General features: G+C 45.7%; 2 protein-coding genes across 2 annotated transcripts; both read right to left on the minus strand.

Annotated features, from left to right (window-relative positions):
* Positions 1–523: 523 nt before the first annotated feature.
* On the minus strand, positions 524–7,948 carry COQ2 (coenzyme Q2, polyprenyltransferase). The gene is made up of 7 exons (XM_057402010.1): positions 7,695–7,948; positions 7,414–7,580; positions 5,337–5,458; positions 5,028–5,113; positions 3,989–4,122; positions 3,345–3,533; positions 524–980 (listed from the first exon to the last, which is right to left on the minus strand). Exons 1-7 carry the CDS (start codon positions 7,906–7,908, stop codon positions 834–836), a joined length of 1,059 nt encoding a protein of 352 aa, XP_057257993.1. The 5' UTR covers positions 7,909–7,948; the 3' UTR covers positions 524–833.
* Positions 7,949–11,406: 3,458 nt separating this feature from the next.
* On the minus strand, positions 11,407–25,206 carry HPSE (heparanase). Its single transcript, XM_057402013.1, has 12 exons — positions 24,982–25,206; positions 23,367–23,512; positions 21,854–21,979; positions 21,161–21,334; positions 20,548–20,719; positions 19,885–19,932; positions 17,794–17,887; positions 17,117–17,223; positions 16,050–16,164; positions 14,356–14,474; positions 14,059–14,205; positions 11,407–13,309 (listed from the first exon to the last, which is right to left on the minus strand). Exons 1-12 carry the CDS (start codon positions 25,146–25,148, stop codon positions 13,150–13,152), a joined length of 1,575 nt encoding a protein of 524 aa, XP_057257996.1. The 5' UTR covers positions 25,149–25,206; the 3' UTR covers positions 11,407–13,149.
* Positions 25,207–25,404: the final 198 nt, after the last annotated feature.

Below are 25,404 nucleotides of genomic sequence, written 5' to 3' on the forward strand. Positions count from 1 at the left end.
TATTGTTTATAAGCATTCTCCTATAAACAACTTCTCACTGTAATACTACAAATAAAACCAACAGACATAAGTCAAAATGAATACAACTAAAAACTGAAAATAAAAATGAGGATCACTTTGCATGAGATACTTGTAGGTCAGGGGAAGCCACCAGTCATGCACACTTGGCAACAGCTCTGGGCTGCTCTGTTTTCAACTCAGAAATCTGTGTTCAAACCGTTCTTGATAAATGAGCTCAGCTCATTCTGTGCAGGAAACTTTGCAGAAGCCTGTTCTTTGCACATGAAAAAGAATCACTGCCAGCAATTACAGCAAGAGCAAAAGGTAATTTTAAATACTTCTCTTTTGACTTCGTATTCTGGACCTTACACACTCCGAGTCCTGACTGCTTCTATACATGTTAGGATAAAAGTTTCTATTGCAGTTCTTTCACGCAAAAAGCTCCAACTCAAAATTTATCACAACTCAAGTAATAGAAATCAGAACACCAAACATGTACAGACAGATTTTATTTACATCTGCATTTTCTCACGTACTATCACTAAGAGACATTTGTTTCATGTAAAATCCTGAGCTCGCAGTCTTGAGAGCCTGACAGAAGTTTGCCTGTACTGCACAGGACCAGCAGAGCAGCTTCACTTGTTGAAGCTTCTACAGAAGTTGAAGTCATCTGATTAAAACTTACACTGTAGGATAACCTCATTCGCATGTTTTTAGAAACAAGAATGTTTTCACCAGCTTTTATAAATAAACAGTATAAGGTAGCTACAGTTATAAGTGTGTTACTTCTTACAGTACTTTCTTACCAGCTGAACTATTTGTAGTAGTTTCAGCTACCTGTTTTCTTTTGCATTTTTTAAGTCTTTTTGTTTCCACAGATTTCCAAGCACAATGCCTATGAAGAGCAGAACTCCAACAGTACGATTTGAAGCAAATTTCTTCCAACAGTCTTCAGGTTTGTCTATGTCCAAAGTGTAAATCTGCAAAAGCACAGTGTAACATTCTAGCATTAGTCTACAGACTTATAAATGTTTCACACACCACAAGACACAGTAAAGTCTGTACCTTCAAAAAGTGAATCTCAAATTCTAAAGTCTACCTTTTGCTCCACAAGAAACAGGAATACACTATGCTTACAAATGATTTTTTGCATAACTGGCATCTGTGTTTACTTCACAAATTTATTCAACATACAGCAGGAAAGTCAAGGATCACGTAAGAACACAATTCCCAGACTGTCTCCATGAAGGACTGTATAAACAGCCTGGTGTGTTTGGTTTGACAGTAAAAAATGTAAAAATATCTGGGCATGTGTTGTGGTTTAAGCCCAGTCAGCAACTAAGTACCACACAGCCACTCACTCACTCTCCCTGTGGGTTAATATGAGAACGGTTTAATAATGGAAATAGAGAGAAATATAATAATGACAACAGCAACAACAACAATAAAATTAAATAGAGAGAAGAACATAACGAACAAACAAAAAAGCCTAAGTGATGCACAATACAACTGCACAACATCTGCTGACCAATGGATGCCCGGCCCATCCCTGAGCAGCAATCAACCCCTACTTGCCAGCTCCCCCCAGTTTATACACTGAGCATGATGTTCAGCTGTCCTGTCTATGCTCCCTCTCGGCTTCTTGTGCCCCCCTTTACTGGCACAGCATGGGAAACTTCAAGTCTTTGACTTAGTATAAACACTACACAGCAAAAACTAAATAATTGATGCATTATCAACATTATTCTCAGACTGAACCCAAAACACAGCACAGAAAATTAACTCTATCGCAGCTGAAACCAGGAGAGCATGTAAGTAAGTCTTTTTGAGATTTTCCTCTGTAGGTAGCCAACTAATTCTTCAATGGGAACTCTAAATAAAATTAAGCCCCCCCAAAACCTGCCTGCAGCTTTAAATCTCTGCTGCTAGGTGTTGCTCTATGTTCCAGTAAAGACAAGGCACTGGAGAGCCAGCAGTGACCCAGGCTAACTGGAATGCACAGGAAGGTGCTCAGCCCTGCCTACTCACACATGGCTGGTTCAGTCCAGTCCCTCTTAGCTATGTCCATTCAACTCTCTTGCAAAAAAAGAACCAGGATACCTGCAACAACAGCTAGAAGCAAGGCCTGCCCAGCTTGGTAGCTGTGTGCTGTGAGACAGGTAAAGGTGAAAAACCAACTCACACAATGCAGCCAGAGCAAAGTTACTGAAAAGTATTCCTGGAAACAAAACTTGGTGAAAAAGTCTCGAGAAGGATGACAAGAAGAAATGTTAAGCAAAACAAATGAAAGGGTTAATGGAAAAGTACCCCCAAAACCTCAAAACTTGCAATTCAGCCTCTGAAGAAGTAAAACCAGAATGTATTGGACACAAAGAAGTGGAATCTTCCTTGGAAAACCTGCTCCTCTGCCATGTGTAGTCGTACAGAGGCGACACGTCTGGGTTCTGATTAATCTGAAATGGTGCCACAAGCTTCTAAGACAGGATGTTGTCCACACCCTTGAGAACCTGTCAGCCCCTCAAGCACAGGGAACTGAAAACACTGAACTGACAAATGAAACCCAAGAGCAGCCAAACCATGAGGTATACCTTCAGAAATGCAAAGTAAATAAAAGATGTTATTTTTCTATCAGTGAACTTCTTGGGTGGGATAGAAATTTGACATCTTCATGACCCAAACTCCTGTCTCAGGCAAAAATTCAATGAATTAAGTAAAACTTAGTCCTCATGCAGCATACTCAGCTTTCTAAACTCAGATAGTTAAGAACACATTCAGAAATCTTCAACACGAAGGTAAGCATGAGAACGTTTGGCAGAACCAAAAATAATCATTCAAAAAGGAAGCTACTCTGTGGTACACAGAACCACGGGCTCTTGGAAATCCACACAATTGTTGTGCACATTTCACCACATACATTCTGCATTCTCATTTACAGAAACCCTACCTGAAGAAAAGTAATTTCCATTTGTGCTGAAACTACAATGTAAGGCCTCTCTGACAATTCAAACAGTAAATGATTGTGCAGCAGATACTGAGGTAGATCTAGCTTGCAGCTGCTACTGGAAACGAAATGAAAACCATTCCCTTGAGATGACAGCTTAACGTGAGGCAGAGTTTCTGGTTGGGAACAGACCGAAAAACAGTGCTCTACAGTCTGTAGACCAGTGGAGGTCTCTTCAAACAAAAGGTCTGCAAAAGGTATTTAAGTGAAGTAAGCTTATTGTCAGAAGACTTAAGTTCTCTATAAAGAGACTCCTCGTAGTTGGCAAATTGATGGGAGTTGAAAAGCACTCTGATTTCTTATCAAGAACTTCCACATGGAAAAAGTATGAAATACATCAAACCTGATGTGCTAGATGAGCCCCTACAGCAGCCACAGCTGAGTAATATGGAAATGTCTGGTTACAGTTCATTCCTGCCATGCACAAACTCAAGAGCATTGCAAGGCTGAAGCCACTGAGCCACTGCTTCGTATCCTCCTTGAACTGTAATGCTGTTGACTTCACACCGACCATGATGTCGTCCCTCTTATCCTAGAATGAAATGATGAATCAGAAAAAAAAAAAAAAAAAATCACAACCCAACCACCACTTCATAAGGTAAATAAAAAGTGGGCCCTTGCTTAAATTTCCAATGCTTCTTATTAGGAGCCCAATTTAAGTTCATTTGTAGGTCTCTACATTAAAATTGAAATTAGAAGGTCAGTCGTTAGATCTGCTTTAGCGGCCAAGAGCTAATACCAACACTGAAGTTATTTATACAATGCAAATGCATAAGCAAAGTACACTATACTTCCAGCTTTCCACCTGATATATAAAACATTTGCAAGCAGCAATAAAAGGTCTGAGGGCTGGGGTTTCTTTGGTACCGTTTTAGCTCAGCTGAGGGTAAAGCACTGCAACATGTTAACACTGCTGTTTGACAACAAAGCTGTAAATTAAACACACAAACATGCAGTGATATCTAAAATTTCCCACTGCTACTCTACCTGGTGCGCATAAATGGTATCGTATACCAGAGTCCACATTACTCCAGCTAAGTACAAGGGCAAACACACAGACCATTCACATGACCCTCTGATGGCAGACCAGCCAAGAAGGGCTCCCCAGTTAAATGTAAGTCCTAAAAACACAGAAAGAGTAAAAGAAAAAAAAGTTACAAGATTGCCAGGAGCTATCTATATTGCATGTATATAATCCACTACTATTTGTTCCAGCGTATATCATAAAAGTAGCTTTTTGTACATTACCAACATCTCTATTTTTCTACCACTTATTTTCAGGAAGGTAATAAATACAAGTAATTTGACATTAAATACTCTGGACGTACGAGGTGAAATACATACAGCCATGCATTTTCCCCCAGTATAAATTTTACTTCATTAGCACAGGGAAATATTTGTACAAAACTAGTCCAGCATACCCATACAACAGGTCTAAAGTTACAAAAATGTCAGTACAACAAAAGATGTCAGTGTAACTGACTGCACAGCAGCCAACTATGGTACTTCAAGGCTGAAAACGACAATTTTGGTTGAGAAAGCTGAAGGTAGCTGTGCCCTGGATTCACACAGCTGGAATGTGAAGGCTAAGATTCAAAGATACATTTTAGTAGCTCAACCTGAAATACAAGCACCATCAGTTTCTGCACAGGAATCATTTTAGAGGCTGAAGATTGAAATGCAGAACAAATGCATGTGTAAGACAGGTTCTGAGATAAGCCCAAAACTAAAGCAGATCCTCAAATGTCAAATATTTATTTTCTCCCTCCTTTTCTCCCTCCCCTCACTCCATCAAATTAAGGAACAGATTTTTAACAAAAAAACCCTAACCCAAACATCAACTCTTACATGCATTATAAATTGCTTAAGAAGCTTCTGACACAATAGAATTTCATCTATAAGGTATTTTTATTTTAATGTAAAGTTATACAAAATCAGACGGCTCAAGTTCAACTACTGATTTGTAAAACACCCCAAAAACTCAACCCAAAGAAAAAAAAAAATAGCAAAAATATTTCCAGCTCACCCAAAACTAATTGTGGCCAATATGTTATTCTCTTCATCAGAGGGTAGGTGACCACAAGAGACAAAGAGGCTGCTCCCAGAGCGATACTGTAAAACATACCATGAGGTTTATTGTTTGCCAGTCTAAAGATGCAGTGTGGCATTACAGGAGAGGTAAAGATTACTGAACTAATTCTTTTACTTTGAAATACACCTCCACAACTAATAACCTCCTCCCCCTGCCCCCAAAGACTTTTCTGCTGAAAATCTCTGTGCTTGACTGTGGACCTAGAATCAAATTTTAAAAAGCAAAACATAACTTGTATGTCACCTATAGTAATTCAGACACAGAAGCACACAAAGTGCCAAGCTTAGTTGTCCACCAAGAAAAACAAAGGACTGGAAAGTGGAGATATCTCCAGCTGCCAGGGGCCTGCTTGCCGTCCTCGCCACCTGAAAATAGAAAGAATAATGTTAATACCAAATCCAACGTAACACACTCCAATGGATCTTAAAACTAAAAGTCACGCCATTGGCATATAGCAGAAAAATAAACAGAAACAGGTCACAGAATGTATGAGATAGGGTTACTTCAAAGATACAAACCTAGTGTATCTTCACAGACACGACCTGTATTTCTAAACAGCAGTGCTTATACTAGAAGCATGCAGGCTTTAAAACCTACAGCAGGAATAAAGTGCCATTTATGTGTAACAAGGCTGACTAGCAACACTGCAGACATCTTGTATATGAACTTTATTACCTTAGAGGAAAAAAATAATCAGACTTAAAAACTGAGCTGACTATTCCAATTTCAAGGAGCACTTCTGTGCTCAAACACTTTAAAGTGATTACTATGCAAAACATTGTAAAGACGCAGGGCTCCTCTAACACATGTAACCATTGTTAATGACTATGAAAGGACAATTAATTTAATCCTAGTCTGAGTACAGTGGAGTTTAGAAACTCTGTCTGGAATAGGAAATCATAAAAGGTAAACTAAAAGAAGAAAGAAATATCTGAAGCAAGTTAAACTGAGGTATTTGCCAAAGGTGACCGCTGCCAAAAGGGAAAAAATCCCACAGAACCCAAACATCTTGCACATTGATGAAAATGGTGTAAAGTCTATTCAAAGAGGTTCAAAATCCAACTTTTTACAGAATACTCTGTGGGCATAAAGTGTTCTGCACATGCTTTAATGATGTGAATTTAAATAAAGTTTTTCAGATTAGGTTAAATGTCAAATTCTGCTGCTGCAGTTTAAACATGCTCTTGACATATCTGTGACCAATTCCACTGCATATTGCAGCCAAACATCGGATGTTTCATTTAAACAGAAGAAAATACTTACTAAATAATCCATAACATAAAACGTAAAACCCCAACCCATTACCACCAGCTCAAGACAACATCCTGCTACTGACCCAGCCCCTATCACGCTTGTTCTAAAGATATCCTTTAAGATATGTAATACTGTGACAGGAATGTCGAAAGCTTCACATTTAATCACATTAAGGCATAAATCAATTAATTATATTGAAAAGTCCCTATTACTAATCACACGCCCCACCCTGGCAAATATTTTTAGCATACGTAGTTGTTAGTAACCTCCAAACACTAAACCATCCAAAACTGCCACAAAACCTGAACTGATTCATTCACTGCCTTCCCAACAGCACAGATACACCAGTGCTGTAATAACTTCATGGGCTGGCTCATTCTCCTGTCTCTCACCAGCGCCGAAACCCAAAGCCCCACACAATATAGAAGCAGAAAACAGGACAAGCAAACAGTGACGCATCGCCAGGACACTCCCCTCCAAGCCTGCACCTGTGGACATTACAACATCTGACACCGGGCACTGCCTTCTGCTCATTTCCCTCTTCTGAACAAAAAGAAGAGGGAAACTACAGCACAATGGAAGAGGATTAGCTCCAGGCTGGGTATGACACTCTTAACAGCCATTTTCATGAACAAGTTAAAAATACTCAAGGAAACCTGGCTCCTGAAAATTAAATAAACAAAGTGTTTCTTGGGTAAATCGTAACTGGCAAGTGTAGCAAAAAAAAAGTGTTATTTTCTTGTGTCATGCAAAACTGTGCTGTAAAATAAACTTCAAGTACTACCTACAGCTGACAACCACATGTATTTTATCTTACACAGAAGTAAGTGCTCTAGAAGACTTACTACAGCCCTAGACAGAGAAGTGTTACACAAAAATGAAACTATTTCTACTGTTCTAGGAGGAGATGTAGACGAATTAATTGCACGCATCTCGGACAGAATGGAGGAATTACTGAACCTGGAGCCCTATGCCTGCACTCAGCAGGTACCCACTGGTGATGTGGGAGATGAGCGGACACGTACTTTGCACACAGATCTTGTCAAGCCCACGGGGGTCGCTCTACCTTTCTGTCATAGTCGCGATCCCACATGTCGTTGATCGTGCAGCCGGCTCCGCGCATGAGCACCGCCCCGAGGCCGAACAGGGACAGCATGTGGCAGTCGGGGAGGCAGCCCGGCTCGGCCGCCAAGCCGATGCTCCATGTGCACGGCAGGTACAGCAGCCACGTCCCTGAGGGGAGAGAAGACCCGCGGGTGGCCTGAGGAGCGAAACGAGGAGCGGGGTGGGGGGGGGCAGAGTCGCCGCGGTTACCGCGTCACTACGGCAGCGCCTCGCCGCGCTCACCGGCGGGCTGGTGCAGCCGCATGAGGCGCAGGTATGGCTGCAGCGGCACCGGCGCGGCGCGCACCAGCTCGGACGCTGAAAAGCTGAGCAGGCGCGACCGTCCCGACGGCGCGGAGGGGCGGCGCAGAGGCGGAGCAGCGGCGGCGGCGAGAGGCAGGCGGGAGACGCGGAGGCCGGGAGCGCCCCGACACAGCCGCGCCAGGAGCGCCGCCATCTTGCCGCCTCGCTTCCGGCGTGGCGGTGACACGTGGGGTCACACATGCGTGAACCCACCCCTCCCGTCTGAGGGAGCGGGGCCGGGCTTGCGGTGCGGTGGGGTTGGGTTCGGAGGTTCCCTGCCTCGTCCTTCCTTCGTGTGCTGCCTCGCTCCCGGGAATCGAAACTGCGGGTCAGGCCGGGCGGAGCCCGCCCCCCGCGGCTCTCAGGGAGCTGTTTCCGCAGGGGCAAGCAGGGCTCAGCGGGGATCCGTCCTGGCACAGGTACAAAGGGCGGTGGCCAAGGCCTGGCTCGGTGCGTGCGGGAGGCTGGAGCTTTGCCTGCCGTCAGGCTTCAAGAGGTGAATGCTGACAGAGCCCCCGAGGGGGACCGATGGCTCAGTGGCAGGATGCACACGTTTAATAACTCCTGTAATCTTTAGTTGCTGTACCTCAGCACCGCACAAGAAACACGTGTGCTGGTTTTGCTGTTAACATTTCTGTGAAGTCTCCCATGCTGTTCGTTGAAATCCCATAGGTGACTTTATATCGTCAAACATACCATCATGTTCGTGCATCCTCAGCATGTCTCGTCTGCTAAACCTCCCAGTCTGTACTTAGGAAAAAATACTAGGATTGTATAGGACCTTTTGTCCTGGATTCAGCTGGGACAGAGCTCATTTTCTTCGCGGTATCTGGTGTAGTGCTGTGTTTTGGATTTAGCCTGATAACACCGATGTTTTAGTTGTTGCTCAGTAGCTCTTTCCATGATCAAGGACTTTTCAGTCTCTCAGATTCTGCCCGTGAGAAGGGGCATGGGAAGCTGAGAGGGAGCAGAGACAGGACACCTGACCCAAACTAGCCAAAGGGGTATTCCATACCACAGTATGTCATACTTGGTGTATAAACTGGGAATTACCCGGAAGGAACTGATTGCTGCTCAGGCTGGGCTGTTTATCAGTCAGCAGGTAGTGAGCAATTGTACTGTGCATCACTTTTTTGGAGGATGGGGTTTATTCCTTCTTCTCTGTCTCTATTTCCTAATGTTGTTGTATTGATATAATTTACTTTTATTTCAATTATTAAACTTTTTATATCAACCTGTGGGTTTTTAACTTTTTATCTGATTCTCATTTGTGTCCCACTGCAGGGATTTAGGAGGGATGGGGAGTGAGTGTGAGGCTGTGTGGTACTTAGTTGCCAGCTGGGGTTAAACTATGACATCTTTGGATCTCTGTCCTCATTCACTTAGTTCTCCCGGCGTCTTCTGTGAGTTACTGCATAAAAATGGGGAGGCAGAGGAGCTTTGGACAGAGCCATAAACACTTTGTCTTGCATGGTTTCAGTGATAAAATGTCCTCAAGTTTGCTGCTGAAAGATTTCTTGGAGAATCCAGTGACCATGTAGTGTGTAACTTCTCTCTCATTGCACATTTCCTTCAGTTGGAACACCTTGTACACTGACAAAAAAAAACAAGGGAAACCATTTTAGAGTTTCATTTCCCAAAAAGTTGACTGCCAAGAGGAAGTAAAAAACCAGTGTGATGGAGAAGAGAGTTTCACATTTTTCCACTTGCTGTAGCAGGACTGCACAGCAGTAACACAATTTGCTCAGGACCGTAAGAGAAACAGATGCTCAGCTCTGATGAAGTGTAACTAGAATATTTTTTCTTGTGTGACCTTGGCTGTTTCATTCTGTTGAGATCAGTCACTATGGGCTTTATTCAGGTATGGATGAGTGCTTGAGGTGTGTTTGAACAGTGTATCTTGGAGGGCAGCAACAGCCTTGCATGCTTACTTTGCCTGTATTTATATTCATTGTAAGGTAGCCTAGCTCCTCACTGAAGAAGAAAACCAAAACCCAAAGCCTCAGAAATCTAGAGAATATCACATTTCAGACCTGAAAAATCACCAAAAGCTATTAAGTCCCTACTGTCATTTTTGACTAATGTCTGAGTCAATGGTCAAAATGTCCCTGATTCAAAGGAGATTATCGGTTTCCTTATTTTTACAAGCATTAAATGATCCCCTATACAAAGGTCTCATGATGCAATGTACTCCACCTTCCAGGAACTGGTACACAGTAAATCCAAGGTGAGCAATCCAAGCTCAAAAATGCAAAAGCAAATTGGAACATGTGTGAGAGAATTGTTCCTGGTCTCAGATAAATCTGTGTGTGTGTGTGTGTGTATACACACATATTTAAGTTCAAGACCCCAAATTTTACAGCATTCACAGAGGGGAAAAAACCCTTGGATAAGGTGTTCATGGGGCCTGTGCTGCTGCAGATGTGCAGGTGGGGCCTGCAAGGGTGGTATTCAACTCTGGGTCTGACCATACCTGTCCTGCTATGCTAGGATCCAGTGTCACTTACTACGTTTGTCTCCCTCCTGCTTTGTTTATACAGAGCTAACAGTAGCTATCAGCTTAATATACAACACTTCGTAAAGAAAAGTCACTTTGTGAAGAAGCTCAACATGACCCAGCAGTGTGCTCTTGCAGCCCAGAAAGCCAACCGTATGCTGGCCTGCATCAAAAGGAGCGTGACCAGCAGGTCGAGAGAGGTGATTCTCCCTCTCTACTCCACTCTCATGAGACTTCACCTGCAGTACTGCATTCAGCTCTGGGGCTCCAGCATGAGAGGTATAGAGCTGTAGAAATGAGTCCAGAGGAGAGTCACAAAGATGCTCCGAGGGCTGGAGGATCTATCCTATGAAGAGAGGCTGAGAGAGCTGTTCAGCCTCAAGAGCAGAAGGCTCAGGGGAGACCTTACAGCAGCCTTCCAATACCTAAAGAGGGCCTATAGGAAAGCTGGAGAGACATTTTTTTTTTATAAGAGCAAGTAGTGATAGGAAAAGGGGGAATGGCTTTAAACTGAAACAGGGGAGATTTACATTAGATATTAGGAAGAAATTCTTCATTGAGACTTAGAACAGGTTGCCCAGAGAAGCTGGGGCTGCAACATCTCTAGGAATGTTCAAGGCCAGGTTGGACAGGGCTTGGAGCAACCTGGTCTAGTGGAGGGTGTCCCTGCCCATGGCATGGGGTTGGAAATAAATGATCTTTAAGGTCCCTTCCAACATAAATGATTCTATGATGCAATGCCACTTGGGTGTGTGTAGAGCTTTTTAAGTCAAAAGCAGTTACACGAGCTGTGAATGATACCTCTCACCACCCCGCCATTTGAAGAACCAGGCTGTATGCTCAGAGGAGACGTATCTGGGAGGGGAAGCCAGAGCAGCTGTCACTTGCACACCTGGACCTCCCTGTACCGCTCCTAGTAGTTCTTGCATGCTAATCAGCCCATGTACTGTGTCTGAGTCAAACAGTGAGGTGGAGGTGACCCCTCTGTCTGACTCAGTGCAACTGAAACACACCAGCCTGGGTACGATTTAATTTTTACTTACTCAGGTTACTCTTGTTGAAAATCATGCAAAATGTAGATGATGTGTGACCAAAAGGAATGGAGGGATATTTTGTGGTATCAGTATGTGAAAAAAAGAGTCTTGAGAAAAAGGAAGATTGCCAAAAACTGGTATAAATCATTTTAATTAAAACCGTCAAATATAAAAGTCACAAGCATTGGAACAAACAAAACTGTTAGAAAAGTTCTAAAAAGAAGCTACCAGGCAAACAATCATTTTGATGTCTTAGTTGTAAATTGTTATGATAATTCTATAATACTAACTTTAAGTAGACAGTATGTAAGACTTCCCACTTCATTTTATGCTATCTTATCTTATTGAACTTGGACAATATAAATTTAGCATTCCTTATTCTCATTTCTGATCTATATTACTTTCTGATACATAACTCTTTGGAGAATGTATCTGCACTGTGGGTGCAAACACTTCTTTGACATGCTGAACTTAAATATAACATCTTTATTGTGCAACTTTTCATCACAGCGTCAGAAGTTTGTCTGTTTTTAAAGTCTTCTCGTTAAAACATGTCCCCTCCCTCCCTGTGTTGAAACCCCGTGTAGCTGGTGGCATCCTCTTAAAGCTTAAGAAGTGAAATACAGTGGTGTGTTGTTGTTTTCCCCTGCTGTGCTCAAAATACCATGAGGCATTGACAGTGGCACGGGTTATATGCCTTCAAGAAAAGTAGATGCAAGTCAACACATGCAGGAGGAGCCCGCAGGTATTCTCTGAGGGGTTTTGCTCCCCTGCAGACCAGCAGCCGACAGGGCAGAGGAAAGCAGGCAGTGGCACAGTAAGCTGCAGCAGGGTGTGCATGGGGAAGGCACGGTTGGGGAAGAAAAGGCACCACCAACACAGCTTTCTGGCCAAAACTGCTGTTTGCCCTGCAAGAGGAATGTCAGCCTGATGGGCAGGTTTGTCCCCTGAATTGTCTAAGGCCACCGATGCCCCTCTGATGGTCAAGGGGTGGGTGGTTTGCTCAGTCTCTTTACTATCCCATGTCCTCCAGAACCTGAGCGATTTAGGGAGTGTGAAGCAGAGCTCCACCTACAGATAGGGTCAAGGAAGTCCCTTCCAGCTGAACCTCCTGCGGGGTGGTGGAGATTGAATGAGCGCTCATTTGCCGGCACGTCATTTATCGAAAGCTCGCCTTTGGAAAGTACGTAGCTATAGCTCCATCTTGTGACCGAACCTCCCAGGTTGGAACAAACGTAAAGCGCTGCCCTAATCCCTGCGGAGAGCCTGTTTTCTCGGCAAGGCGTTTTCCCCTGCAGCTAACCCCAACCTCGGTTTGCTTTGTGTCCCTGATTTCCATCCCAGGATGCCCTCAGCAATCACAGCCCCTCCTTGGGCTTCCCCACATGGTGCAGGCAAAATCATAACTGTACAGCTAAAATAAACCCCTTGCTCATCCTTTCTGAAAGCAAGCTTTCGAAGGAACTGCTTTGAAAACTGTGCTTGCAGAAATGAGAGGAGAGTGGAGGCTACAATTATTGCCTGGCAAAGCCCCAAGGGCAGCCTGAGAAGCTGATGCAGCTCTGCACATAGCGTGGAGAAGGGCCCCGTGCTCAAGTGCAATGATCCAGGCTGGATCAAGAGCAAAACCAACCCCTGCCTGGGCTTTCTCTACCTGGATAATTTTCCCAGGATCTTAACAAGCATCATTCATGTACCTATTACCCAGTGGGACCTCATGTCTTCGCCAGCACAGAGATCGTACTGGTGCTATCACACTTGCATCCCTTGCCAGAATTAAATCTCATGGTAGAAACGTGAATTTCTAGGATTAGACTTCCCTACTAGCCAAGTGCTTTACATTTATCCTGCGTGCATTAACCATTTAAATGCAAGCAACAGCTTTGGTGTTTTTGATAACATAAAAGCCATAAGAGAAGGCTGGAAGGCTGAGGATGCTGCCGGGACCAAGGGGTTTTTCAGTAAGCTCTGGCAGTGTTTTGTCATCCACCATCTGTAGCACACGGCTGTTCAGCTCAATAGACCTGGAGAGGGACAGAGACACTGTTTGGGCAGCTGTGTTCTGTTTGCTATCAAGCACAAACAGCTCTGAATCCGAGTATAAACATAAACTCAGCCCAAAGCCAAATTAAACTTCCCTTGAGGGTTTATGTGTGCTCACACACAGCATCTGCAGCACTCCCTCTGCAAGGGCTCCTTTAGAGTCATAAGCACATGCAAGTTGAAAAGTATATGTTTCTTACTCTTCTGGTGAGGGTAACAGCAGAACAGGCTTTGAAAAGTACAAGTTTTAATTGTTTTTGCTCCTGCAAATATTAAGATGTCTTCTATTCCCACAGAGCAGATCCTTCCTGTGCTGATGCATTAGCAGTAAGAATAAAAAGAAACCACACAAAGCCTGAACACCTTGCTGTAAATGAGGAGCCAGCACTTGGGAAAGCAATATACCTGTGCTTGTGCCAAAAAAAAGGACTTCAGCAGCTGGTCCAGACCCCTGAAGCCTGCTAGGAAAAAGCTTCCCAATTAACATCAAACAAGTATCCTCATACCTCAGCAAGCTTTCAGCAGCCTCATTTTTTTGAGAACTGATTTACCAGAAGTCAGACCTTATCAGAAAAAGCTCCAGATCGCCCTAACCATTCTGTGATTCCATGACTGAATGATAACCTCTTCCTGCCACCCCCCACCTTCCACATCAAACAAGGTGAGGTTTCAGAGGACACCGAAGTCTACTCACGATCCTTTCTACAGAGACAGGAGAAACTGCACTTACCTGGAAAGGATATTCGCTTTGCCATGAGGCAGTAAGAGGTACTGATCCACATGCTTGCTCAATAAGTAATTTGGCAGCTGCAAATGTTGGGTAACATTGTAGAGGTTTAAGGCAAACAGCGTCACATCCCCTTCTCTGTATTTTGGGCTGCAAGGCAAGAGTAGATGATGGTGTCAATTAGGAGAGAAAGGTTTCACAGATATAGGGCATCCTTCTGCTGTCCCAGATTGCTTTTGTTGGCCTGGGGATGGCCATGGGCTCAGGTTCTGGGATATTTCACCCTTTCTGATGGCTTACTGGAGGGGGTTTGTGCAGTGGAGGTAGACACGGAGCTTCCTCTCATCAGCTCCTGTCAGGCCAACCTGCAGCACCTTGGTACCCACCAGCTTCTTGTAGAGCAGTGAGAGCCAGTAGTCCTGGGAGGCACAAAACCACACGTGAGCACTTTTGTACATGCCAGATACTCCACACAGTGCTTAACAGCATTAATTTTGCTGGTAATTTCAGGATTTTTTTTCCCCCATGCACTTTTTCTTTTCCAAGGTTTTCACTGTATCTGTTCAAGTTCCTACAAACAGCACAGCTAAGCAGAAAACCCTGTTCCAGGCTGCAGAGCAGCTGTGTTTACAAGGTACCTTGGAGTGATTTTCCACTTCACATGCAAATCTCTGTGGAGGAGAGACAGTCTGCATTCCAGAAACTCCCTTTTGCAAGGCACAGAGCACTGCAAGGCTGAACCCACAGGGGATGAGCTGCCCTGCCAGCAGGAAAGCTTGCACCCAGTTCACAGGCACAATGCCAGGAGGAGGCCCACAACAACTTCCATGCCTTTCACTAACACTGTGCTTTTGAACAGGTCTCAGGATTAATTGCTGAACACCAGTTATGGAGTTAATCCTCTGACACTCCAGGATAGTGCCTGAGAGCAGGGTGATGCCCAGTGCAGGCTTGTTTTCCAGGTCTGCTTTCTTTTACACCTTCACCACTACTTTTTCTCCATGAAGTCTGTGAGCTTGCATGCTCGGCTCCTCTGCAAGCCTCTTGACACTGCTGTGATTCTTCATTTCCCTGCTAACTAACACTGATGGAACTGAATTTAGATTTCCCTGCCTCTAAAGCATTATTCACTTGATTAGCGTATGTACTGCCTGTAGGTGAGGAACAAAGGCATGTCCTTTCAGTCCAAATTAAATCTATTTTAAATGAGGAAATAAAAACCCCAAAGTAACAAGCAACCCAGTCCCTGGCATAGGGACCAGATGAACAGGCAGGACAGAAAACCCCTGAATGCTGGGTTTCCTCTCAGATGGTCTCTATGAACCTGTGAAAATCGTGACTTGGAAGCAAAAGAATGAGTGGAAAGCTAAGAAGAAAGATGCTATCCTCTCACCCCAAGGTAAGTGTTACTAGCAGAAAGAAACATGCTCTTCAAATAATGATGTTTCATCACAGCAGAATGTTATTTCCTATTAAATCCAACTATATTAAATGCATGTTTTCATTTAATTATCCTTCAGCCACTACTGAGGGCTTAATGTGTTCATGACCTAAGAAATGGTTGAGTCTTGACTTGATATTGGCTTGCTTTCACATGGAATATAATTATTATAATATCTCCTATCACTTCTATTTAGAAACTACTTATTGCTCAGCTGAGGAGTACTCAAACCAAAACAGTCCATGCAGAAAAGCCTTGTGAACTCCAGAAGTGATGCTCTGATTTGTATGCAGACATGTCCCAGCAATCAGTCTCTGCTATGCTGAAGACTAGCTGCATCCCTGTGGTTACAGTAAACATCTTGTATCTATAGATATATAACACATGAACCTATAATGAAACATGAGCTAACTTTAGGTACAAGGATAACTGTGACTATGCTACAAAAAAAAAAGGTGTTGTTAAAGTAGCTGACTTGTATCTCCACATCCAGTGTTGCCTGTGCAGAAATACACACACCATTCAGATGGTATTAGCGGGGTTGCATACATACCGGCAAAGGCTCAAAGTTGGCATCCACCAGGTGATAGGTCCCTGCCCCGAAGAAAACCTGCCTCATCACCACATCAATCCCCTGCCTGGCTGAAAGCCCAAGTTTGTCCAACCACCTGACAAAAAAGATAAGGCAAACATCACGCAGATGGAATTGCTGACCTCAGCTGACCACCATTGCCCCTCTCCAACCAGAGCGGGAAGTAGGAAAGAAGGAATTAGGGCAGGATACTGACTTCCTTAAGAATCACGCAGCTGATTTCAGTTGAAGTCTTGCACTGATTACCTTAAAATACAGTCCCAGACCACCTCTGGAGGTCAGAGTTGGTGGGAACAGTTGCTCCTCTCCCCTATTTGCAGGCAGTGGAAACTAGGAGTGGCAGTGGATGCTCCTGAACTGGCCAAGGGCCTGAGGGCTGAGAGAAATCATTACAACAGCAAGGTTGCCTGCTACTACCAGGCTTTGACTTGCTGACTCACAAGGCCCCGATGAGAATATCATCATGCCTCATAGGAGGGTGAAAAAATACATTGCATCTATGGTTTTGGTTCATTTTCAAAGCATGGACTATACATTTCCATGCAATTTTATCTCCCTCAATCTACAAACTGACCAAAGTGATAAGAAAAGCCTGATTTCTTTCACTTCAACGGGTTTCTGCAACTGGAGTCCTTGGGGAAAATGATTTTTATAGCTAAATTTCCATTGGGTTAGTTATCTCACAGTGATAAAACAATGACTGTGGAAAAGGATACCCATCCTGTGAATGACTTTCCATAATCACAAAAGGATGGAGTTTGCGTTTGCAGATTCAAGGGCAGAAATACAACTTTATAATGCTTCTTACCTCCCATTTGCTGTAGGAATCTGCTATAACTTGGGCCTACATTGAACCTTAGGCATGGGGGAAGCATACAGAGAGCAGTGGGAGGATTATGATACTCAACCCACTCATTGCCTGTGCTCCCCCGGAAGCCTGAGGGAAGCATTCCTCCCATGGGGCAGGTATAAACCCCCTTCAGCCTGTAAAATATGACATTTCCCCATACCTGTGACATGGTACTCACATAAAGCCAGCAATGTAAGTGTTGGACAGCCTGGGAGCTCCCCCTCCATAGGCAGAGCTCGTCTCTCCCAGCCAGACCTTCTTATTGGGCACAGTCCCACCAACAATCTGGCCAATGTGGCATAGGGAAGAAGAGGAAGGGACAACAGGTAAGTTTGCTGGCTATGGAAATATTGGGCAATCAAAATTTTATGCTTTAGCCAAATGCCTACATATGAGGTTTGCATTTAAGGGATAACACCAACTGGGGTGGGATGTCACACAAATTTTGATCAAAACGACTGGAAGCAGATTTGCTTTCCCCCCTCCAAAAATACCCAGATCTGTGCAAGTAGAATGAGGCAAACATTGCTGAAAGCCTGGTTCTGTAAGTCTTACGCTGTGTAGTGGTATACTCTAAGTTACACTGTTCTCAGGATCTCAAAATGCAAAGAAATCAGGGAGGGATGGAGTTATGACCATAAATTACATCCCTGAGTAATAAATACATTGATAAATGAGAATGTTGTAGGTTTATGATGCATCTGGCACCCTTCTTTTGGTTTTGATTTACAGTGGCAGCAGCACCCAGGCTTTGAGGATCCCCATTTATTGCTAGTGAGAAACCCTACTTTATTCTGGATTCTCTGCTAACACTCTGGAAATTGAACATGGGAATGAACAAACAGGACAAAGCACCTCCAGGACTTCATGTACAGCTGTGGCAAAGGTATCCAGCACTTTAGGGCTCAAGAAATCCTCCCTTGTTGCACTTCGTCCGTTCACATAGTAACTGGAAATGGAAAAAACCCACACAAAATGAAGAAAAAAATATCAGCACTGGCACAAAACACCACCAAAAGTATTCAGTTGCTTGATACATTTATTCACAGCACTGGTTTTCTGTTCAGTTCTTTTCCCAGATGTGTGTGTTGTTTGTATTTAAGGGATTACCAGGTATTACCTTGATGGAGCCAGGGTATCACAGAAGTAGCAGGGTTTTTTTTGCATCAACTTATTTAGAACAAGGAAAATACCACTAAAAGCCAGCTTCTCTAAGTCTTCTCTTGCTGAAGAGTCTGACACTCATATGTGATTACTCACTATACTGTATCAAGTTATATATTAAAAACCAGATCCCTGTTTCTGTCCCTCCATAGGAGTATTTTGGCTATCTACCTAGAGGGGAACTGGAATGAGGCATCCTTGTGGGATGAAGGTTGCCCTCCACCATGAGCTGAAGAGCTCTTAAGTCTGGTTTGTCCATGTAAAGAACAGGAAATTGGGATCCCTGCAGTTTTTACATTTCATCACACTAACACTCAGTCCTACCAGAAGTAGCTGAAGTCTTCCAACCGCAAGAGGAAGCTAAAACCTGATAATCCTAAATTAGTAAAGAAAATAACTCATGCCCATTTAAAGCAAAAACAACCAAAGGGCAAGAACAGCCCAGGAAAGGGAGAGGACACATTTTATGCCTGCTGGCTGCTCAAAAGAAATAGATAAGTCATATATTTATACATATATATAATATAAGCATGTGCATCTTTTTCTACTGTTACTGACCCCTGCATGTCAGATCTGCATTCAGTTCTGGGAATAAAACCACCTTCACATAGAAATCACTTTCAATCACATGGAGTTAATGGCAGGTGTCCTGGGGACAGCTTGCCCCATTGCACACCTGAGCACTTTAAAACTGCTTCTCTAAGCCATGAGACAAGAGGAAAGGGCTTGTGCCAGCACTGTTTGCCCTATAGCTGGGATCTGAGGGCAAGTTATACACACACAGCCCAAACTGACTTGGAGAGCAAATGTAAGGGAACAGGAGAAGCTGCTAGCACTTTCCTATGGGTAAGGGTCAGCCAGACCTGCAGAGCTTTCTGTTTGTATCAAAAAGACATAAATATAGAGGGAAAAAAAGCAGCATGTAACACATCAGCTAACAGGGCTTCTGCTGTACTTTTCACAGGGAGTTGGGTGCATTTGCAGCAGGGTCATCAGTGACTCCCTGAATTTGTTTTAAGGGAGCAAAGCTTTCACTCAATCCGGTTCAACCTTTCTAATGCCAAAGAGAGAGCACCAACGTTAGGGGTACTGACTCCATTTCCAAGCCCAGCCACCCATGGGTTGTTTAAACCTTGTGTTAAAAACCTTCTCTCATGCACAAGTTCAGCAGAGGCATCTCTGCCAGGTAAGTCTGAGCTACCCGCTTTTCCTTTTATATGACACCCCCTTCTTCCCATGGGAAAGTGCATTTTGTTTGCAACGGTTGGCAACTTGAAGCTTTGAGACAACTGGGACTGCTGCTCAGATCTCACCAGCTTTTGGTATGTCAAAACACAGCTTGTGCAAAAAGGCTCAACCGTTGCAGATACTCTCATCATGCAGGGGAAAGCTGTGATACCCCTCACACTCTTCTGAGAAATAAAGCTGCGGTGCCATCCTTTTCTCCACATCCCACTTATGTTTTTCTCAATGCATATATTTAGCAGGCAAAATGACAGTCTGGCACGTGTTGCATTCCCTGCTGCTGTGCTTACATTACAACCCCCCAGCACTGCTTTTGGGTCTGTGCAACAAGTAGCCTCTTTGGAGAACTTCTGCATTTCTGTAGCGCACTCCCTCAATCCATCTCTTATTGTGAGTGGAGCAATTTGAGGAGAGGCACCTGAGGAACTGCTGAGAGGGGTGTTGCACCCCCTCTTTCCTCTTGAGGTGCTCAAACTGACATTTTGTAAAGAAAACAGGCAGTAAGCAGAGCAAGGATGGTATCTGAGCAGTACTTACTGGTGCCATGTGACAGAGTCGATCACCTTCCCTCCTGATTTCAGGAAGCTGCAACCAGAAGGGATGAAGTGGAGAGCGGAGAGGTTAGTACTGGTGATGGGTCACAGCCTCCCTTGAGCAAACTGCCCTGCACAGCCTTCTCCTCTCCCCCCAGCTGGCAGTAGTGATGGCGAATTGCCTTGGGGCCATGCTTGTGATGGCTTTTAAATGGGCTTTGGGCAGCCCGGCTGCCTCAGCAGGTTGCTGGGAGAGTGAATTAATGCTTGTGTAATACACAGAGATTTCTAGTACGAAAAGCCCATGTCAACACAGCCAGTGCTCAGTTGAGAGGTGTGTGGATCACTGAAGTACTGCTAGCATTTTTGTTTCAACTGGCTGAGCATTTAAGCCTTGAGCTCATGCATGCAGGTAAGATTTTAGTCATCCCCTGTCCCTGTCAAGGGGAAAAAAAACAATCCATGTTTCTAATTCAAAGGAAAATCAGGAAATTAGTTCTCAAATAGGATGTATCCAGTTGTACATTGTTAGTATTGATTTGGAACAGAAAACTCTCAAAACACTGCCCAGATGCCTCCTCATGTCCATACTGCATCTGGGTGCAGACAAGCCACTGCTACCCACAGCTGTCCACCCCGGGCGTGCTGCAGGGCCCCACAGCCCTACCTCCTCAGCAGTCTCTGTGTGTGCTTCCGGGGCTGCCCAACATCAGGACCATAGAGCTTGGCTTGCCTGTAGAGGGTATAGCTACTGAGGAGGTGGCGCAAGTGAACGAAGTCTTGCCCCAGCTGGAAGCCGTCGATGTAGACACCGGATTTCTTCCTGAAGCTGTTGGGCTCTGGGGAAGAAATGTGTGCATCAGCATCCTGCTCCAGTTTTGGGGCACAAAATAGGGCAGCTTGTTCCACTGGGAGAGTACCAACCCTCTATGCCTGAGCTGGCATGGTACAGGTGAGATGTCTGAAGGCAACGAGCATGACACCAAAAACCTGGGTGACTGGAGAGTGTGCTGCTCTCCAGTACTCTGTCCAAGGTGACATCCTGTACCTTGAACAGCATCATTCACCTCATCTCAGAGCAAAATTATCTCAACTGGCTCATTCATTGGGCCTTCTGTGCAATCCCTCCTCGCAAATGAAGACCTTATTTTTTCCTCAATAAAGCATCACCTTGCCTTTATGGACTGTCATCCAAAACATCCAAAATTGCCAGCCCATAGCCTGTGGTGGTGCCTTTCAGGTGACTGCTGGCCTGGCCCGCAAGCTGGCTTCACACTCACCATTCCCGAGCTCCCAGGAGATGTTGTACCTCCGTGAGGAGCAGTAGTCCAGCAGTGCCTGGGCATTGGAGCTGTCCCACTGCAAGCCATCTTTCCGCAGCAAGGCATTGAGCCCAAAGACCAGGTGAAACCCTGAGCAGTTTGCAAAGCTGTAGAGAATGTCCAGGGTATTCCCTGCACAGAGGGAAAGAGGGGGATGTTTATATCAAGGTTATGGTGTGCTAGTTGAGCTCCAGCCAAGTGACGATCTTTACTACCTGTATTTATTTAGCCTGGCACTGCAGATGTGCCTAGCTCTCCCAGCTGGACAAAACAGCCCAGACCTTGCTACACACCATCCTGCAAGGCGCTGAGATCCTCCCAAGTCCTGCAGCAGCAGGATGCTATTAACTATGAGGTGTCAGACAGTATAAGATTTCTTTGAATATTTTCTTCAAGACCAGGTTGGACGGGGCTTGGAGCAACCTGGTCTAGTGGAAGGTGTCCCTGCCCATGGCAGGGGGTTGGAACTGGATGAGCTTTAAGGTCCCTTCCAACCCAAACCATTCTGTGACTCTATGATTGTTCTAAGTGGGTGAAATGTTTATTTTACAGTGGCTTCAGCTCCTAACAGCCTGTGATCCTTTTACCACAGGGCAGAGATTTGCAACCCCCTGTTATAAACCCTAGCAGAGAAATCCATTGAGGTCTTACTTGTAATGGTGGTGTTTTTGTGCTTTTTCCGGTTATGCTCCGCAAGAATCAGCTTCTCCTGGCTGGGCCACTGGGCCAGCAGCAGCCTCTCAACAGCAGCAAATGCAGGCCTCGAGCCACAAGCCTCTGCAGGGGAGAAGAAGGTTTGATAGCAATTAAGCTCTCATGTTCACAGCCAGAGGCAAGCATGCAAAGGGATATATCCCTCAGGAGGAAGCCCAATGGCTTGGTGCCAGGCTGAGAGCCAGTTGTGCACTTCAGTGAAGTGCATCCCTACTTCCACAATGTTAACTATATAGAAAAAGAGGTCTGGCTTTGTGCATAAATACATATTATAAATATATGGTGCATAAGTATGTATGTGATGTATCTTTCCCAGTTTAGGGTGATGGAAATGGTAGAGTGGAGGAAGACCAAGCTCTGCTTCTCGAGGCAGCTACTGTGGCGTTGCTACATGATAAACTGTTTTAGCTGGAGCATCAGCCAGAAACCCTTGTTCCAGTGAGCTGACAAAGCATGGGCTGCCATGCCCGAGGAGCAGATAAGCCACCCCAGCTTGCAGTGGCACAGCAGGGCCCACCTTGCTGTGAGCAGATATGGTGCAATGCTTCCTGAACTGCCTGTCTCATGCAGGGGAAAGCACTGACTGCCTCGTATGGCTCTAAAAACACCACCAGCAGGAGTCATAAGACACCAGTTCTTCAAAGCTCATGTCTTTTCTCAGCATGTAAATCAGGAACAAGCCATAACCAGAGAGGAAGGCATGAGCTAGAGTCACAGCTCATGATCTCAGAGAGGAGGCAGCCACTCAGCAGAGTGGAACAGGGGTAAAAGTACCACTTGACTTCAAAACTGAGCATCACCGTACAGTGATGTACAATTGTGCTGTCATGCGGGAATAGATGGGAATCCTTTCTCCTTAAACACCTCTAGAAAGGTTTATGTGCCTTTGCTAAGTTTAAAGAATAAATGGACTTTAATGCAGTGGGAAACCTCACGCACCAGGACCAAGCTCAAGCAGTTGACAGTGTTCTGTGGGTTTGCACTTGGCATGTCGAAGCAACAGGAGGGCAAGGCTGTGCCCCCAGCCTAGCTCTGGCTTTGGCCAAGATAGAGAAAATGGACACTCTGTTCTCATCAGATTACTCCTTCTGTCCATGACTTGATTTTCACAATGAAACCACAGCTTTTGGGCTGGCTGTGTCTGTGTCCCAGGCAGCAGGGGAGCTACCAAGGCTGCTGCACGGAGCACGGGGCAGCAAAGGGGGAGTCCCAGCAGAAGCCAGGGTGGATGTGATATCCCCCCCACACCCTTCCTGGCTTTCCCATGGCTGACACAGCTCCTCCCACAGACAGTGCTGAAGATGCACAGACCTCTCCACAGAGAACAATGCTGACTTTGTAGAGGACTCCCAGCACTGCTGCTGTGCCCTTGTGGCATCCCCACCCTGCATCAAAGTCATCTCCTAAACCAAGGATGGTTTCGAGTCTAATACATTGATGCCAGCTTTACCTTGCTGGGCCTGAAGTTCCCAGATGATTCTTTCTTCCAATGTTGAATCCTTATTGGGATCAAAGATGAGAAAATCTGTCTCGGTGCCACCAAACCTCAGGAAGCCTGGGGACAGGGCTGTTGCCAGGGCATGCAGTTTGGGATTGCTGAGGAAGGGAAACCAGGAAACAGAAAAACACTGTATTCATGCAGACTATGTCTTTGGGGTAGAGACTAAACATGGCAAGTGCTCAGAGGAAGTGCTGCAGTAGGTGACCTGGGGTTACCCCATAGCGAGGAGCAGATGTGGAACATCTAGGGAACACGGTCACAGACAGGGAATCAAATCTCTGGGCAAAGTAAGGCCATACTCCAAAATAGGGGTTGGGTTTTTTGTGCCAAGCATCCTTCTCCCCTAGATTTTTTGGTTTTGTTTGTACCAAACTAACATACCTGTCCCATGAGAAGGTGGGTATATAACTGACTTCACACCATCAGTCCCGTTTCCATCAATGAGACCCAAAGCAATCGCTTTTCTACCCAAGAGAGATTAAAAGTCCATGCTGGACACTTGCTAGCTTTAGCAAAGCAGGTCCGTAAAATAACTCAACACGCAGCACTGACACCGGCCTTCACTGGGAGAAACCACAAGGCGTCAGAGGACACCAGGCACACCAGCACTATCTGCTTGGTGGTGACACACAGCAGATTAGAGACCACCAAGTACTTCCCACTCCCCGTGGCGGCAGGGGTGGCCCCAAACCCAACCCCAAGGTGTTTGGTTGGGGTTGGAGACCCAAGTGAGCACTCTCCAATAAAGCTGGTGTCATCTTTCTCACTGGAAAAGTATTGTAGGGTTGAAAAATGGGATCAGACAGATGAAAAGGAAAGAATGAAGATTGCCCCATGAAAAGGTACAGTCAAAAGGAAGTGTACAAAAAAAAAAAAAAGTAGAAAAAAAGCAGGGAAGAAAAGGCAGGAGAGGTCAGAGCCAAAAGAACAGGCAGGGAACAACCATCACTTGGCAGTTTCAGCATTACCCAAGGGGATAAAAAAGGCTTCATTTTTAGGATCTCCTGATTCAGCTTTGATAGTGACAGATCTTCAGCATTTATTTGACTTTATGTTGACAGTGCCTCGCAAATGTTTGCAAAGCCGGGCGGCAGGACTAGCAGCTCTGCCACTTGTAACCCTTCTGCTCGAAGGCTGCCTTCTCTTTTTCTGTTCACAAAGCAGCTCCTCTCTCTTAGTTTATCCCCGTGCTGCTTCCAGCGAGTACCACCCTAGCTGCGCCTTCCCTCCACCCACCGGCCCTGCCGCTCATTCCCCCAGCACCCACGCCAGGGATGGCCTTGCTGCTGCTCCGGGAGAGCGAAATCAGGGCATCCTGAAGCAGGAGGTTGCAGCAGCCGGCTCCGGCTCCAGCTCCAGGGATGGGGTTCCCCCGTTTCCCCCCCGCTCCCCTCTCCGCAGCAGCAGCGCCTTCGCCGACTCCCAGCCGGGATGCCTGGGCTCTCTTCCCCGTGTCTGCGGAGCTTTGCTCCCGTCCTGGACCGCCGCCCTGGGGGACCCCTCTACTGCTCCCCATCCCCGTGTTCCTTTCTCCTTTGCCCAGAAGGGGCGGGAGACGGCTCACCTGAGCAGAGCGACATAGCGCGGGTCGCGGGCCAGGCTGGCGTCCAGGGTGAGGGAGAGGAAAGCGGGGCTCACCTCGCCGCGGGGGGTGCCCCGCAGCCCCAGCCGCAGCACCGCCGCCTGCCCCTCCGAGAGCAGCAGCAGCGGCAGCAGCCGCGGCAGCAGCATCCTCCGCTCCCGGCCGCCGCTCCCGGCCGGTGCCCACCCCCTAGGAGGGCGGGCCTGTGCCGGGGTGTGTGTGCTGGGTGGGTGCGCACCCTCCGCTCCCCGCCGGGACGGAGACACGGAGGGAGGCAGCGTGAGCAGTGAGCGCCGGGGCCCGCCTCACCCCCTGAAAGGGGCTTCGGGATGCAACAGCATCTTGGAAGCGCAGCCCCGCTGTCGCGCGGTGTATCAAAGCAGCGCCAAGGCAGCTGAAGCGCAG

The sequence above is a fragment of the Pezoporus wallicus genome, unplaced genomic scaffold (genome assembly GCF_028554395.1).
Source record: "Pezoporus wallicus isolate ANWC-B61680 ecotype Strahan unplaced genomic scaffold, APGP_CSIRO_Pwel_v1 contig_7178, whole genome shotgun sequence".
NCBI classification, from domain to species: Eukaryota; Metazoa; Chordata; class Aves; order Psittaciformes; family Psittacidae; genus Pezoporus; species Pezoporus wallicus.